We start from the raw sequence: 18,048 nt of genomic DNA, 5'->3' as shown, positions 1-18,048 counted from the left end.
TTTCAAGTCAAACACGAGCTACCTTGGAACAACCATTCACAAGTTTACCAACATTACATTATCAGCACTCAAACCGAAAGCAGAACAGAAAAACTAATTAAAAGCACAAATTCTCTTGAAGTACTTTCTACTTCAATCTTTCAAAAGTTATTCTCTTTTTCCAACTGATCCATGACCTGAAACCATCACAAGGAATCACTTAGTTCCTACCACTTAGTAATAAGTTTGCTCATAAATCATCACCATCAACAAGGTAACAGCAAAAACCTCGACATATGACCTTTTTTGTCCTATAAGAAGTGCCTTATCTTTATGCTGGACATTGGAATCCTGCAGGTGGAGTCTTCCCACAATCGACGAGGACCTGAAGGGCAATTGGAATTATAATATTGATATTTAAAAGCTTGGCCTTGATTGTGGTGCAAAGACAAATTGCAGCATCCAAGTCTAACAGCCCTTGAAGCACAGGGCAACATGTGTCCTTGGCGCTGCTGCCTATGCCAACGTGCACTAGGCCACCTAACACGTCCACACATGCACCCAGTTTCAAAGTGTCAATGGAGCATGTTTGCTGCGCCGGAGGTGGTGGATATGGCAAGGGTGGGGGTGGTGGAGGACATGGTTTCTCGATGGGAGGTGGCTTCACAATAGGAGGACTTGGATATATAGGAGGGGTTGGAGGCAGGATTGGCGGTGTCGGTGGCTTCACAATCGGAGGACTCGGATAGACAGGAGGCTTTGGAGGCAGGATTGGCGGTGTTGGTGGCTTCACAATCGGAGGACTCGGATAGACAGGAGGCGTTGGAGGCAGAACTGGTGGTGTTGGTGGCTTCACAATCGGAGGACTCGGATATACAGGAGGCTTTGGAGGCAGAATTGGCGGTGATATGACTGGCGGTATTGGATAATAAGGTGGGGGTTTGACGACGGGCGGTTTGGGTACATAAGGTGGCTTAGGTACAGGCACGATGGGGGGTTTCGGTACATAAGGTGGGGGCTTGGGTACATATGGTGGCGTGGGCACCGGCACGTAGGGTGGTTTTACAACTGGAGGTTTTGGTGGATAAGGTGGAGGCTTTACAACTGGAGGTTTTGGTGTATAGGGTGGAGGCTTTACAACTGGAGGCTTTGGTGTATAAGGTGGAGGCTTTACAACTGGAGGTTTGGGTACATAGGGAGGCTTCGGGGTGTAAGGCGGAGGCTTTACTACAGGAGGTTTGGGTACATAGGGAGGCTTCGGTGCATGAGGCGGAGGCTTTACAACAGGAGGTTTGGGTACATAGGGAGGCTTCGGTATATGAGGCGGAGGCTTTACAACTGGAGGTTTGGGCACATAAGGAGGCTTTACGACAGGAGGCTTGGGCGGCTTTGGAGGATGGGGAGGATGTTTCGGTGGTTTAGGGTGAAACGGAGGCCTCACAATGGGAGGATGTTTGGGTGGATACTTTGGAGGAGGACATTTTGGCGGAGGAGTTGGGTGTGGACATTCGGGACAGGCAAGAGAAGTAAGCAAAGCTCCCAGGTTCAGAAGAAGGATAATCAGATTTGCTAAATTAAGTTTCCCCATCATCAAACTTTTCCCCTACTCTCTGCGTAGGGAGTGGGGAGTAGAGAGCTTAATTTATTCTCACTCACTCTTCGTACGAGGCACTTATAGACCATGCAAAGGCAGACAAAAAAAGCAATCAATCATACAAAAGTCTTTTTCCTGGTAATTTATTAGAGCCTTTGTACCCATTATCGACTTACGTACACCTTTGGTCACAGACCCCAGCTTGCAAAACTTAACCCAACTTAATTTCGTGCATACTTCACTATCAACTAGGAATAATGGGGAGTCAGGGCCGGCCCTTGGGTGAAGCCACCCAAGCAAGAGTTTTAGGGCCCAATTTGAAGAGGTCTCAATTTAAAAAAAAAAATTATAATTTTATAATAATTATAATATAATAAATTATATTAAAAATATATAAAAATAAAAAATAATTCATAAAATTATTTATTCTTTTACTTTTTTTTTAATTATGTGTCTAATAAATCTCAATTGTCTATTATTTTTTTATTTTTAAAATACTATTAATTTTTAACTATATTCTCTTATTTTCAATAAACTAACAGTCATATGTATTTAATCATCTCTAACAGTTATTTTTTTTCTATATATAAAACAATTATTTTTTTCAATGTATAATATCTACTTTTGAAATCTTCTTTTCTCATTTGCTCTTTCTTCCTTTAACTTCAATTTTTCTCCAAAAAATACACAAAAGTCTATTATTTTATTATCTTCATAAAACTGTGAGCCTTATTTGCGGTTTACAATAAGCATTCAATAATTAGGTACTATTGTTTTAATCTTTACAAATTTTTTCACTTTAATTTAGATTTATATTATATTGTTATATTATATTTATTTTATGTGATAGTTGATTTATTTGAATTAAAAATTTTGATTGTTGATTTTATATTAACTATTTAAAAAAATATAAAATAATTATAATAGTTAAATATTTTTAGAATAATGTTAACAATTCTAATAAACGTTGCTTCAGGAGAAAAAAGTTTTTTAAAACTAAAATTAATAAAATCTTATTTAATATCAATAATATCTCAAAAAAAATTAAATAGATTGACTATATTATCAATTGAAAAAGAATATTAAAAAACTTAATTATAAAAATTTAATTAAAAATTTTATATCTCAAAAAGTTAAAAAAATAAAATTTTAACAATTTTTTTTAATTTTAATAAAAAAAACTCATTTAAATATTTTATTTTAAAATTTTAAATTATTATATTATTTGGGCCGCCCCTGTAGGGAGTACTAATTTTTTGACATGAAATTTCAACTTTGGAGGACAAGGGAATCTGGAAACCGCGTGCTTGATTGAGGACATTTTTAACTTGTAGTGCCTGTTGAACCCGTGATTGGATACTTGGCTTAATGGAAGCCCAGCTTGCATGTGAATCCTTTCACCATTCCACTTTCTTTACGTTAAAAACTTTTGCAACATGACAAACCTCACCCAGATTTTTTCATTGACGTAGATAACGAGAGTCCTGTCCTGAATAAGACCACTGAGCCATCCTCCATTGTCGGTCAGATATGTACAAACAGTACACACTACATTTAAGTAATTATCATTGCTTTGCTTTGTACATACACAAGAATTTTTAAAGATAGCCAAGTGTCTAAGAATGCATGAATTTGTCCATATCGAGCGTACGGTGAGATTTTTTCTCCTTATTTGCCTACAATTTCCCACTTCCTATGGAAGTCTATTTGCTTATGGAGATATATTATGAGTGGAGTAGGTTCAATTAATCAGTCAAAAGATTGATGGTGATTTGTTCTATCATCTTTCGAGTAGAGTGGTGCATAATGGACTATCGAATTAAAGTCTAAAATTAAGGATAGAGTAACCCCACCATGATCTTCATAATTTTAGCACTATGATCCATTGTCAAAATCAGCTGCACTGTTTTCTAACATGTTTGCGCTTGAGAACGTATTGAAAATCTTCTTTTGACAATTCATACATATATTGGAGAGCAGATGGATGATGATTATTATAGTCTTGTCGGTTAATTAGTAACTCAGCAAATAACAAGAGACTCGGCGTGAAATTCAATCACGTTAACTAATCATGACATATTTTGTCTTCACTTTTTAGATCTCAGACAACGATGTGCGTTCTCGGGAAAAATGCGGAATGGGTCTTCATTCTTACTTGAATGCTACTCCGACCTTCTCATCCCTCCAATCCCATTGTCTTCTTGACTTTCACAAAGAACATTCCTATTTAACTTGTGAGGTAAAAGTGATAAAGGCCCCTCACATTACTGTTGAAACGTTACATCAGTGACGTTTGCGATATTAATTTAATATCTTAACACTATCCATATTAACTTTTTTTCTTTACTCCTGTTGGAGTTAAAATTAGAGTTGCCTATTGACCACTCTTTGTTTTAGTATGTTTTACTGGCTAAGCTAGTCGTGGTAGCTTCTTGCACCAACAATTTTCATAAAATTTTTGAAGCTTCTAAAATATGAATACCTCTTATACATATTTCTGGGCCTATATATCAACAATCTAATTCATATTTATAATTGATGTATAAATGCTAATATATCATATTATATAGTCTTCCAAAATATAGATATATACATGAAGGAAAATATGTGATAATGAAAATATATAATGTAATCATTTTTTTACCAAAAAAAGAAACATGCTAGTAGTATATATGTATCATAATCCATTTATTGAATTGGTAAGCTACTTTAAGTCGTTTCCTTTCCTCCAGCAAAGGTGAGCTGGAGAACATGAATGAGACACCGCACCACACGGAGAAGAGAGAAGAAGCAGTAATATTTTTTATCAATCAGAATCAGACAGGTGAGGGGTGGAACAAAAAATAGGTGCCCCTGAAACTCTCTGATGTGTGTCTCAATATACACTGTTTGCAAACCTTACGAGTTCCTGAAGAAGGGACCAGAAGAAACCGATTGACATGACATTTTTGGAATTCTCCTGCCGTAAATGTTGCTTCCATTCCATGCATGGTACAACCCCTTCCCTTGTAGTTGGCCTCTTCCTTTACACAAAATGCAAAAAATACAAAAAGTGAAAAATAATACTGGACAATTCAACAAAAACTTGCCACCTGATTGCCACTATACTTTCTCCTTGGAACGAAAATGCTCTTTTTTTCTTGGAGAAGTCTTTGGAAACACAACTCTTTGGAAATACCTTCTTGAAGAAGTCTACTAAGATAAAAAAAATCTAATTCCACAATTATCGATCCCATGCTCTAAGTTCCCTTCTTTGATGCAAAAGAATAAACACTTCCAAAACTTGATAATGGTCAATGAAAGAAATTTTTACTAATTAATAAACAATGTGTTGGACATTTTCAATAACAGGTATATATGGCCAAATCTCACATTCGAAGAAATAAAGCAAAGGAGTATTCTTTAAATTAAGATGTGTATGAGTCCTTAGAAGTTAGACTAAACTCGGTTATAGTGTAAAATGGACTATGACTAGCAGACTTTCCAAACCTTTGGTTGATCTTTTAATTTAATTAAATTAATAATATAATTAATTTATTTAATAAAGACACTTGACACTTGGCACATGCAATTAATTAAATAATAAATTATATTTATTTTTAATTATTTGACTACGAACAAATATATTTGTCCAGGCGAACAGTTATGTCTAGACAAATAGACATGTAATTCTCTTTAAATAGAGACTCCTCTGTTTAGGAAAAACGCACAGGAACAACTTCATCAATCTCTTATTCTTTTCACTGTAATTACTTATTATTAGAACATAGGATTGGAAAACCAAAAATATTAAAAGAATGGTTTCCAGGCATGTATCAATATCACTATTCTAAAGTTTTATCACCTCCACTTATAGTGTGCAAAAAAATTACAGATAATAAACCTCAAGTATACAATGAAGTGATTGATTATATTTCACATTTTGAAATCAATCTATCGAGTATCTACTGGTGTAGAGTAAGATTACTTAACTTCTTTACTTTTATAGGAGTTTTTTACAACAAAATGATATATAAGAAATCTGGAGAATATTGAGAAAGAGGTGAGAGATTATAGTTTTTTTATTTCTACGTATCCCTTTAATCTAGAGTTCAAGTGGCACAATTGTTGATTTTTCAAAAGACATGACTATCCTTCTATTGACAATTAATGCTTGCAAGTGCCAAATGTCAAATGTCAAGTGCCAAATTAATTTAATTAATTTCAAGACCAATCAAGGCTTGGAAAGTCCATCTATGGTTCATCTTGTACTTCAACCCATTTAGTCCAATTAATATGAACTTAATTTCCTCTTTATTTAAAAAACTCTTATTTCTTTTATTTTTCCAATGTGAGATTGTATCCCACATTTATTATTATAGAAAATATCCTGTACTTATATACTACTTTGTTGTAGAAAAACATTACAAAAGGCTGATAATCTTGCCAAACACCATTGAGTAGTAAGATTTCATCAATACAAATTGCAATCAAACATTGGACTTTATTGTGTCTTTGAGGTTTATTGTTTTTTTTTTTAACTCTTTTGCACATCTTAGTGGGAGTGAATAAAAATTTAAAGATGGTAACATTATTACACACTAATTTTGAAGTATTTCTCTAATTTTTTAGTTTTCCAATCCTATGCTCTAGCATAATGGAATTTAGAAAGAAAAAAATCTCCAATATTACGGGACATAATTCTTCCATAATTTTGGGGCTCCAACAAAAATAACCTCCACAGAAACTCAATTTTTTCAATCCCATCAAATCCTAATCAATCACAATGTGGACTGTGGCAAAGGGGTTGGACTTGAGGTACTTGCGATTTATTGGATTTGGGGTGAGAGCTTTTGAAGATAGTGACAGTTTAGGGAGGATTGGGTAAGATATCAAAGGGGTTGGACTGGTGGTCTGGTGATTGGATAGAAAACTCAAAGTGATGTTGGAGGTACCACTGTCACGTGGTACCATTTTGATAACTACCATGAGGTTCGAGATAACACTAGGTGGGGAACAAATAGCATGGGAGACAATTCACTGATTATGTAGCCAGATTGTTCTCCTGTTGTATGACGGTTCCAGAAATTTAAGTCTTCAAAGTTGGCTTCCAAGGTGACACCGATCAGGTCATGGTATGCTGGTTGACTGTTTTGAACATTCAGATATTGCATTAGGGAAGCTTATTACCAAGATTGGCTTGTGCTTCAAGATTATATCATGAAGCAGGACAGCGTTTTTAACTGAATGGCTTACGATAGGTCCATTGGGTGCTAAGTTTGTGGACTTTCTCTCTTTACCGACGATCTGGGGATTTGGAGATTGGTTTATGACGCTAATTTTGAATGGTTTTGTTTGCTGGAAATGTGTTGCCGGTTGGTGAAAGTTCTTGAACACCAGTGGGCAATAAGAGATTCAGTGTTCTGGTCTGTGTGTGCTGGGTATAGTTGCCTAATTCTCTTGTGCATAGTTGATGAGTGCATCAAATACATATATTTAACGGGAGATTAAATACCTAATTAGTTTAAGTTAGACTAGATTTATGATAGGATTTAAGTGTTTTTATTTATTTATTAGTTTAGTTTAATTTATGTTTAAATGTTTATTTTAAGTTAATAATGTTAGTTTTATGTTATTTATATTTATTTTTGTGTTTTAGTAGGAGTAGGATAAAAATAATTTCAATTGGTGAAAAAAGGTACATAATGGATTACTGCTTTGTTTGCATATGTTTCAATTTTTCAAGCATATCTCCCACTACAGAAGTCTAAATGATATGATTTTTAAACCGTTAGAAAGCTAAGAGGTAGGTCTACAATTTTGATGTTTATCACTTTGCCAAGTTCTAATCAGAATGTGGTCAAAATATTTGTCAAATGAAAGTACTGTACCAAAAGAACAAAATTGAGCAGAACCTTTGAGAGCCGCGGCGCTCACCGTACTTTCCAAAATAACAAGCTTACAGGATTTTGGAAGCTAAGGCTTTTGAAGCTTTTTAAGGGGCCTTTTTCAGAGGTTTTTGGAATGAGGCAGCAAGCAATTTCTCTAGAGAAAAAAAGTAAAAAACAAAGCAAGAAAGCAAGAGAATTGGATGGAGAATCAAGATCATAAAGCTTCAACTATTAGTTTTTTTTCTCTACTTTTGTGTTTTTCTTATTTTCTTTGACTTGGATTAATGGCTAATTTTTTTTTTGGATGAAGTTTTTATTAGATATTATGAACTAAACTATTTTTCTAGGATTGCAATTGAACTCACATGTAATCTAAATTTTTAATCTATTCCTTGCTTATCGTTAATGGGATTAGAATTATTTATTTTAATTTATTCTTAATGCTTTTAATTGCCTGATCACCAATTAAATGGATTTAGGAACCTAAACAAACTTGGGCAAAGGAGTTTAGTGTAGACTAAAATTGAGATAGCATATGATTATATTAATTGATTTACGTATAAGATAGGGATATACCTATAGGCCATATGTAACCAAATTAAAGCCTGAACTTAATAAGTCTATTTTAATTTCAATTCACATAGGGATATAATGTTTTGGCTAAAATATATATTTTTATAAGATAAGTCGGGAAACTCTTATAAATAATTGAGGACTCTAAATTAGCAATTTACCCGTTGAAATAAGTTGAGGAAAAGAGGTAAGATTTAGATGAAGTGTGAGGGATATTGTAATCCTAAACTTGTTTGATTTGCTTTTTACCCAATTATCTTGTTGTTTTAATTTTTAATTAAATTAGTTTTAGTTAATTAATTTAGTTATTTGGATTTAATTGTTTGGATACGATTAAATTGCTATAATTTTAGTACTTAGTAAAATTTTAGATCAATTCTCTATAAGATTGATACTTTACTTACTTATATACTATTTATTCGATACGTATACTTGCGTAGTAGAATTTTAACTTATAATAGTTTTTGTTGTGATTCATGTCCCATAGGGGGTGATTGTTTTGTGGTTCATGCTTATCCTCTGTTTTTCCTGTTTCATGTTAACCCAACCATCTTGCTGGGAAAGTCGAAAATGCCTTTTTTGTTCACGTTAATGAGAGGGGGTTGTATTTGCTTCACAAAGTCTTCAACCAAGGAAATGAAGACTTGAAATAGCCTTTGTAACTCTTCTTTTGAATGAATGCAAAGATTCTTACCTTTCAAAAAAAAAATCTAATAGCAAATCTCTTTCACAAAATAAACTTTCAAAAGACATATACCGAATATTAATATGATTAACATTCGAGCATTTGATTCATTAATTAGTGCATGTTCTCACTGTTTAAAAAATAGGATTTAGATCCCTCGTTCTTCAATTATAAAAAAATATATATTAATATGATTAACAATTCAATAAATATAGAACTTAAACTAAAGGCAATAAAGATAAAGAGTGTATGATAGAAAGAATTGCAAACTCAATTCATAGTGGTTTGGTCCTTCCTCTTGGTGTCCATGTCCTATCCCTTAGCTTTCTAAGGAGCTTAATCCACTATTCAATTTAACCAATCAAATACTTTTTCAAAGCTAATTGTATCTTTCAAAAACTTAGATAAAACCTCTAACATTACCTTTTTAAGGTTAAAATATAACCTCTTTATCTTTCAAAAGCTCATATAGAACCTTTAACACTACTTTAGGATGACTTATATATAACTTCTTTATCTATCAAAGATTTGAGTATTTGATAAACTATACAAGCAAGAAAACCTTTAACAAATAGATATTACTTAATGAATAGTGAATATGAGGGTGTATATGCTACTCTTGAAAATCTAAAAGTGTATCTTTTTGGACATTTAAAAAAAATTCTTCTTTGAGTTGAACCTATATTGTTCTAGAAAGTTAACAACTTAAGTTTGATGCTTTTCAAAATAAAGAGAAAAAGAATAAAATAAAGGAATATATAATTAGAAGAAATTTACTTACCACAGTGAGTGAAGAGAAAGATGGGTAAAGTGCAAATGCTATATTCTAACCTATATTTTTATATATTGTTTTTAAGACATTTTACCTCAAATTTTCTTCAAAATCTGAATCTTTTCTTTGCCCAAAACATCATCAAAATTGAGGTTGTTGATGATCATTCTCAAGCATCGCCGATGCTTGGGATTTATCATCAAATAATTGTAGACACTAAAAATTATAATAAAATTTTATTAGTTAAAAAAATCATAAACAAAAAATGAATTAAAAAAAAAAAAAAAGAGAAGAGAGGTACGGTTCGCACCTTGCCAGCCACCACCCTCATCCTACCAGATGCAAAAAATTTGCGTCTGGTAAAGTAGTGGGAGCGTGCCCCCTTCAGCCCAGTATAAAGGGGGCACTGTAGCACAAGGATCCGAGAGGGAACCAAGCAATAAAAAAAAAACCAAAAAAAAAAAAAGCAATCAAAGAAATCCCTAGCAACAAACAGTAGCCAAAAAAAACCTAGCCGCAAATGCCATCAAACACTCTAGTTTAGCAGCAAACAATCAACCATAATCAATAGTCAAAAATCAATCAAAAAAATGCCAAAAATAGGAGAAATAAGAAGTGATTTTTTAGAGTGTGGGGTTTGATTTTTAGGGGGAGATCTGGATTTTTATGAGGGATTTTGGGTAACCGATGGAGTGTTTTAGTTTTGGGTGGTTCAAATCTGGTGAGAGAGACCCTTTTCTGCCGTTGGTTAAAATAGAGATTTTGGGGTTTTGCTGCTGGTAAAGAGGGGGCTTTGGGTTCGACGCCAATCAATCAGAGTAGGAGTTCCTTGCCGCCGATTAGAGGAGTTTAGAGTAGAGGGTCTTGTGAGCCGCCGTCGAGAAAGAGCTGCTGGGGGCGACGTCGAACGGCGAAGAGGGGTTTCTGTTTTGGGTGGTCGGCAAAGGGAAAACAAAGAGAGAGGGTTGAGGAAGCTGGCGCTAGTGAGAAAGAGAGAAGAGAAGAAAAATGAGATTTTTTTTAGAGAGAGAAGAGAGAATCCGAAAAGAATGAGTGACGGCTAGAGAGGAAAGAGAAATAAGAAAATGGAGAAAATAGGAGTTTTTATACCTAGGCCTTGAAAAGCAAAACGACGCCGTTTGGGTAACCGGAGTAGTGCGAAATGGCATCGTTCTGAAGGAAAGGAGCGGCTGCCAGTTAAGCATTGAGTCGGTGCATTTCAAGAGATCTAGTGGGCTTTTGCGAGACGGGCCAGCTAAAGCAGGCTATCCGGGTTGGGCTATTGTCAGCCCATTGAAGGTATACTCCTTACTTTCTCTAATGTTAACTTTGTGGTATTGTGGTGGATTTATTATTTAGATAGGAGAATAATTAATTGAGCTTAATTAGAATAAAAGATATAATATAAAAAATTCTAAAATGACAAAGGAAAACATATAAAGGAAGTAGAAATATAAAAGAAAGATAAGGATGAAAATAAAGTGTTTAGCAATATATATATGCAAAAAAATGAAAAATAAAAATATAAAAAAATGAATGAATGAATGAATATATTTGATTATGTCATGAATTAGATCGAAAAGGTTATTAAGGCTTAAATAAGTCCAAAAATCTATAAGAAAATAAATGAACATTTAATTAAAAAATAATAATATAATAAATAGATTTAGAGGGATATTGAACATGGAAAAGTAAGTATTTAGTATTAGGAATAGATTTATTTAGATGGATAACATATACATAGAAAAGGGAATATGTAGTTAGATTTAGAATATGGTTAAGAAAGAATGTAAAATGTATGAAGAATTAAAATGTTAGACACAATCATAAAATACATAATTAAGTGAATTTATATAGGTAAAATAGGAATGGAAAATGAATTAGGAAAAAATAAAAAGCGGTAAACTAAAAAAAGTGTAATGGAATAAAATATGTAGAGATCAAATCGGTTGAAAGAGATAACTTTATATAAAATAGATTGGGTATAAATGAAGAAAGAATGAGAGTGGGAGCAAAGTGAAGAATTACTCATTTTAAATAAGACAAGAAAACGATACCGATGATGGGATGATCGGTCGGGACGTGAGAAGTCGCAGTCCTGAGCTAATTTTCCCTAGGTTCGAAATCTGAATTAAGGCCCCACTAGTACGATGGAAGGGCTTCGATTTCGAGATCCTGAAATTTTTATAAATAAAAATTTAAAAACACAAAATCATTCAAAAAATAATAAATAAATAATAGATAAAAAATAAAAATAAAAATAATAATAATGATAATTCAAACATGTATATAATAAATTTGTGAAAAGGTAATATCCATGACATAAAATAGACAAATAATAAAAACTATTAATAAAGGAAATCCAAGACAATAAATAATTTAAAATTAAGCATTAAGTATCTAGTGGTACAAGGTATAGATTAATAAATATTATATAAAAGAAATAAGATAGGAAATATCAAGGAAAATTTAGGAGAAACTTAGGATAAAAAAAATATAAAAGAATAAAATAAAAGATACGATAATAAAAAATAAAATAAAATAGTAATAATAATAATAAAAATAGTTAATTGCATTAGCATAGCACATATACATTGCATCACACATATCATTGCATATAAGTATTTTTGTTTACGAGTTAAGCCCCAATGATGGGATCTTACGAGGATCTTACAAAGGCGGGTATTTCTCGAAAAGTTTTCTAGGTGAAAAGATGTCATCGGGTCCCACCAGTATGATGGGAGGGCTCGGGAAACATCTTTAATAAAAAGCTTTCGCTCATATTAGGTTCATTATGCACGAAAACGTTATTTTTAAAGAAAAAAGTACGATGACCCTGATGATGGGAATTATTCGTTGAATTTGCGAAGGCGAGTTTCTCGGATAATTTTCTAGGTGAGAGAACACCCCGGATCCCACTAGTATGATAGGAGGATTCGGGAGAACATCCTCGATAAAAGGTTATTCGTCCAACATATTTTTATCTCACGCCATGCATTCCATCTTGCCTCACACTTGCATTTCATTTTAGAATCAAATAAAAATTATTTAATAAAATTGGAGATATAATGAGCAAATTATAGCTAAGGAAATATAATGAACTTAAAGATTAAAGCCCAATAAGATAATCTAAAAATGGTACCGTTCATGGAACGGGCGTGCCGGGGGTGCTAATCCTTCCCCGGGCGTAGCCGTACTCTCGAACTTAGAGCTAGAAAAACGTAGACTAGTTTAAGGTTCTTTTCGGTGGGCTTAAAATTAATTTAAGGCTTCATCGATTAGAATCGAGTCAATAGGTAGCCAATCGCACCTAGTAAAAAAAGATTGGTGGCGACTCCTAATTTTTAGAGTTTTCACTCGCGTCTGGTGGTCGGGTTCCCGAACCCGCACGTTACGACAATAATCCTTGTGATTTATGATCAACTCATTATTCACTAATTTTATATATGCAAATTTCAAAATCTGATTCTCTACTACTCAATTCAATTGTTATGACATTAAATCGATGCATAAATGATATCATCTTATTAACAATTGTGACAATATAAAATGTTGTTAATTAGATCAAATTACTTACAGGACCAACTCAGTGCACCAATGGAATATTTTACCCATTAAGAAAGACAGATCAACATAAGGGTATCAATAGTTATCTTATAATTGAGTACCCCATAACCCAATTAAATATGATTAAGGTAACCCATAATCTAGTTTGGGTAGTAAAACTATCACCAGTCACAAGTTTAAGTAAGATTTAGGTAGTGGCTTTAGGGTACGACTACTCAAACTTGATTATAAATAATAATTTATAATATTAAATTTTAGTGTTAAATATATATATATTTTTTAAAATTACTATATTACTTACTCACATTCATTAATTATCCTACATATGATTTTAAACTTTAATTTAAATGTATTAATTTAATTCATTAATAATAAACAAAAATTTTGATTTTAAATTTATTTTAATTGGGTATTTAACGAATACAAGTATTTAACAGGCATTGTTTAGGATATTCAAGTACAAACACGAGTACAAATTCAAGTAATAATTCAAAAATTTAATCAAGTATTTATAGGATTTGTGTACCCTATCAAATGATAGGGTTTGAGTTAGGGTACCTCAAAAATAACGAATATTGTATCTGCTGACATCCCTATATCAACATGTTAACCATCAATACATATTACAGTTAGCTATGCTAGATAGTAAATATTGTGTAATTGGTCTCTTTAAATTATGAAAAAGGGATTAGTTATCTCATTTGATAACATCAAAGGTATAAAATAAGGATTTACTTCATTAAAATCAATATGGTAATAAATTTTATAACTGTTTTTTTACTATTGTCACTTTTAACTAAAATATTGTATTATGACATATTTTCCTATATTGTTTTTAGGACAATTTTGCCTCTTAACTTTGTCTTTGCCCAAAAAATAATCAAAATTAAGTTCATCAATGATCACTTTCAATTATTTCCAATACTTGGGAATTATGGACAAGTAATGCTTGTCATTTATACACAAGTCATTATTCACTTATTAGTGATATGTCAATACCGAATCTAATTCTCTATAACTCGATCTCATTGTTGTGATGTTAGATTGTTGCATATGTAAATGATATAACCTTATTAACGACTATGTCAATCTAAAATGCTTTTAGAACTAACCACTTACAAGAACAATTCAATGCACCATGACATGTTTTGCTCATCAACAATGATAGATCAACATGTTAACCAGCAATTCCTATTACAATTGGCTATGCTAGATTGTAAAAGATAAAAATTTACTACCCAAAGTAAAAGATAAAAGTTTACTTCACTACAAACTAATACAATAATAATTTTATAATTGTTATTTTTAACTATTGTCATTTTAACTGAAATGGTATATTCTAACCTATTTTCTTATGTATTGTTTTTAAGATAGTTTTACCTCCACATTTTCTTTGTAACTTTGACCTTGACCCTACTCAAAAAATTATCAAAATTACGGTCATCAATGATCATTTTCAATTATTTTCAATGTTGTGATATATGGTCAAATAATTTTTGTGATTTATGATAACTCATTATTCACTAATTTTTAAATGCAAATTCCAAATCTGATTCTCTATTACTCAATCTGGTTGTTGTGACACTATATTGTTGCATAAATGATTATAATTTTATCAAAAATTGTGCCGATATAGAATGTTTTTAACTAGATTTAATCACTTATAAGACTAATTCAATGCCCTAGTGGCATGATCTAGTCATTAACAATGACAGATCAACACGTTGAATGCCAATCCCTATTATAGCCGAATGTGCTAAATAGTAGAATATTATGTAGTTGGTCTCTTTAAATCATGAAAATAGAGTAGTTTTTTCATTTGTTATTGTCAAAAGTAAAAAGATCAAGATTTACTTCACTAAAACCAATATGGTAATAAATTTGATTGTTGTTTTTTTTCTAATGTCATTTTTAACGAAAATATTGTATTCTAACGAAAAATATTGTATTTATTTTTTCATTCTTCCTATCTCCGGAATATTTCGGAGTTCATTTGATGTTTAAATTCTTAATTATCGTTTTAATCCTGTTTTGCTTGTTTGATTCATTTCATATCATTTTTATCGTATTGGACCTGTTTTTGGGTTGTAGGTCCAAGTGCTTAGCCGAATTTGGGTTGTAAACCAAACAATAATAATAATAATAATAATAATAATAATATGATAAAACTGAAATAAAATGAAATAAAAATAAATAAATAAAACAAGATAAAATTGGTGTCTACAGTTTTTAAATTATTTTGCCTCCGTATTAATTTCAACCTTGTCCTTGCTCAAAAATCATCAAATTTAATATCTTCATTGATCATTTTCAATCATCTTCAATGTTATGGTCAAGTAACGCTTGTGATTTATGGTTAGCTCATTATTCACTAATTCTTTTATATGCCAATACCAAATTTAATTCTTCAATACTTAATCAAGTTGTTGTGACATTAGATTCTTGCATAAATGAAATAATCTTATCAAAGACTATGCCATTGTATGCTATGCCAGCGTACAAGAGCAATTAAGTGCACCAATGTTTCTATTCATCAACATCAATGACAAATCAACATGTTGACCACCAATCCATATTATAGCTAGTTGTGCTATATAATAGAATATCTTATAGTTAGTCTCTTTAAACTATGAAAAATGAAGTAGTTATGTCATTTGTTACTATCAAAAGTAAAAGATAAAGATTTACTTCAATAAATTCAATATGGTAATAAATTTTATAGTTGTTTTTATTTTACTATTTTCCTAAATAAAATATTGTCGTATTATAAGCTATTTTCTTATATTGTTTTTAGGACAATTTTACCTGCATGTTCTCTTTATAATATCAATCTTGTCATGTCCCAAAAAATCATCAAAATTAAAGTTATTAATGATCATTTTCAATCATCTCCAATGTTTGAGATTTATGGTCAAGCCATTATACACTAACATGTGATATGCCAATTCCAAATCTAATTCTCTAGTACTCGATCTGGTTATTGTGATATTAGATCATTGGATAAATGATATAACCATATCAACAACTGTGCCAATTTAGAATTTTTTTTAACTAGATTTAATCACTTACAAGAAGAATTTAGTGCACCAATGGGATGTTCTGCTCGTCAATAATGACAAATCAACATGTTGACCACTAATCTCTATTAGAGTTGGCTATGCTAGATAGTTGAATATTTTGTATTTGGTTTCTCTAAATAATGAAAAAAGGAGTAGTTATCTTATTTATTACTATCAATATTAAAAAATAGAGATTTTCTTCACTAAAATGAATATGGTGATAAATTTTATAATTGTTATTTCTTATTGTTATTATTTTTAACTCAAAAGTTGTTTTCTTACTTATTTTTTCATTTATGTTTTCGAGACAATTTTACCTTTACATTTTATTTATAATTTCAATCTTGTCTCTACCTAAAAAGATCATCAAAATTAACGTTGTTAATGATATTTTTATCATATCCTATGCTTGTGATTTGTAGTCAAGTCACTATTCACTATCTTTTAATATGTCAATTCCAAACTTAATCCTCGACTATTGTATCAAATTGCTAATCGCAATCTTAATGAAGAGTCTTAAATCCCACATTAAAGAGAATATACAATCTCAATTGAGAGACATAAATTTCATATTGAAAAGAAACTCCAAACGGGGAGCTAAAAAAAGATGTCATGATCTTAAAAGAGAGTCATGAATGTCACATTGATTGTATACTAGAGTGAGATTAGACATTTAAAGGTTTACACCATTTTCAACCTATGAGGCACCTTTTGTGGGAAAAAACCATAAGGCTCAACAAAGCCAAAACAAACAATACCTCTCAGTTTGGTGTGGACTATGACAATTGGTATTAGAACGAAATTTAAAGGTATTAGCAGTGTGCCATGGAGGATAGTGGGCTTTTGTTAAAGTGAGGGAAGATGTCACGATTCTAATGAGGAGCCTTGAATCCTACATCAAAGAGAATAAATGGTCCAAGAATGCAGCCTTAAATCCCACATTGAAGAAAAGTTCCCAACATGGAGGCAAGGGAGGATGTAATAGTCTTAGATGGGAGTCATGAATCTCACATTGACTGTGTATTAGAGCGAGACTAGGTATTTATGGGTTCACATCACCTTCAACTTGTAAAGCACCTTTTGTAGGACAAAACTATTAGTCTTAGTCGAGCCAAAGTAGACAATACCTTACAAGTTGGTGTAAACCATGACACTAAGGCATTAGTTCCTAACATATATCATTGACTGTTCCCATCTTACAAGACTAATTCAGTGCACCAATGGCATAATTACTCATTAATAATATCAATTTAATGCACTAATGGCATAATCTACTCATTAATAGTGCGAGATCAATATGTTGACCATCAATCCCTATTACAACTAGTTGTAATAGATTGTAGAAAACTTTGTGGTTGGTCTCTTTAAATTATGAAAAAAAAAGAAACTAGTTATCATATTTGCTATTAAAACTATATATATATATATATATATAGATTTACTTCACTAAAATCAATATGGTAATAAATTTATAACCGTTATTTTTTGCTGTCATTTTAACTAAAATTTTTTATTTTGACCTATTTCTTATTGTTTGCAAGAATATCTTACCATATATAACTTTTTTTTCCAAAATTATGTTCATAGAGTGAATTTGGACAAATCATTAGCCTTCTTAAGGTCGTATATAAATATTGCTAGTGAGTGCTCATTTCAAGCATATTTTATCTCAAGTTTACTTGACACCATAAATTTTGATAACAAATTCTTCAGATAAGATCTTGCAGAGTAACCAAGATATGTCAGTGCATCACGTCGCATGGATTCCATCATCTGATGACTCATGGAGACTCAATTTCGCTGGATGTATTGGTCCTGATGGTGGTGGTTCTGGGTGCGTTCTTCGTGATCAAAATGGCATATTCAAAGCAGCCTATGCAACACCGCCGAAAGATTGCAGAAGCCTTATAATGGCGGAATTGATTGCTTTGCACCGTGGGTTTATTATT

The 18,048-nt window shown here is 31.9% G+C and overlaps 1 protein-coding gene across 2 annotated transcripts; it reads right to left on the bottom strand.

The window, feature by feature from the left end:
• LOC18612284 (uncharacterized) lies at positions 1-1,634 on the bottom strand. 2 transcript variants are annotated; one of them, XM_088805954.1, is made up of 2 exons: positions 268-1,634; positions 1-176 (listed from the first exon to the last, which is right to left on the bottom strand). In XM_088805954.1, exon 1 carries the CDS (start codon positions 1,568-1,570, stop codon positions 311-313), a length of 1,260 nt encoding a protein of 419 aa, XP_088662080.1. In that variant the 5' UTR covers positions 1,571-1,634; the 3' UTR covers positions 1-176; positions 268-310. The 2 variants fall into 2 exon arrangements, with proteins under 2 accessions (XP_088662080.1, XP_007049068.3); XM_007049006.3 differs by having other exon boundaries at positions 281-1,634.
• Positions 1,635-18,048: the final 16,414 nt, after the last annotated feature.

The sequence above is a fragment of the Theobroma cacao genome, chromosome 1, assembly GCF_053813885.1.
Source record: "Theobroma cacao isolate CCN51 chromosome 1, ASM5381388v1, whole genome shotgun sequence".
Taxonomy (NCBI): domain Eukaryota; kingdom Viridiplantae; phylum Streptophyta; class Magnoliopsida; order Malvales; family Malvaceae; genus Theobroma; species Theobroma cacao.
This window is presented reverse-complemented; position numbering and strand designations above follow the sequence as displayed.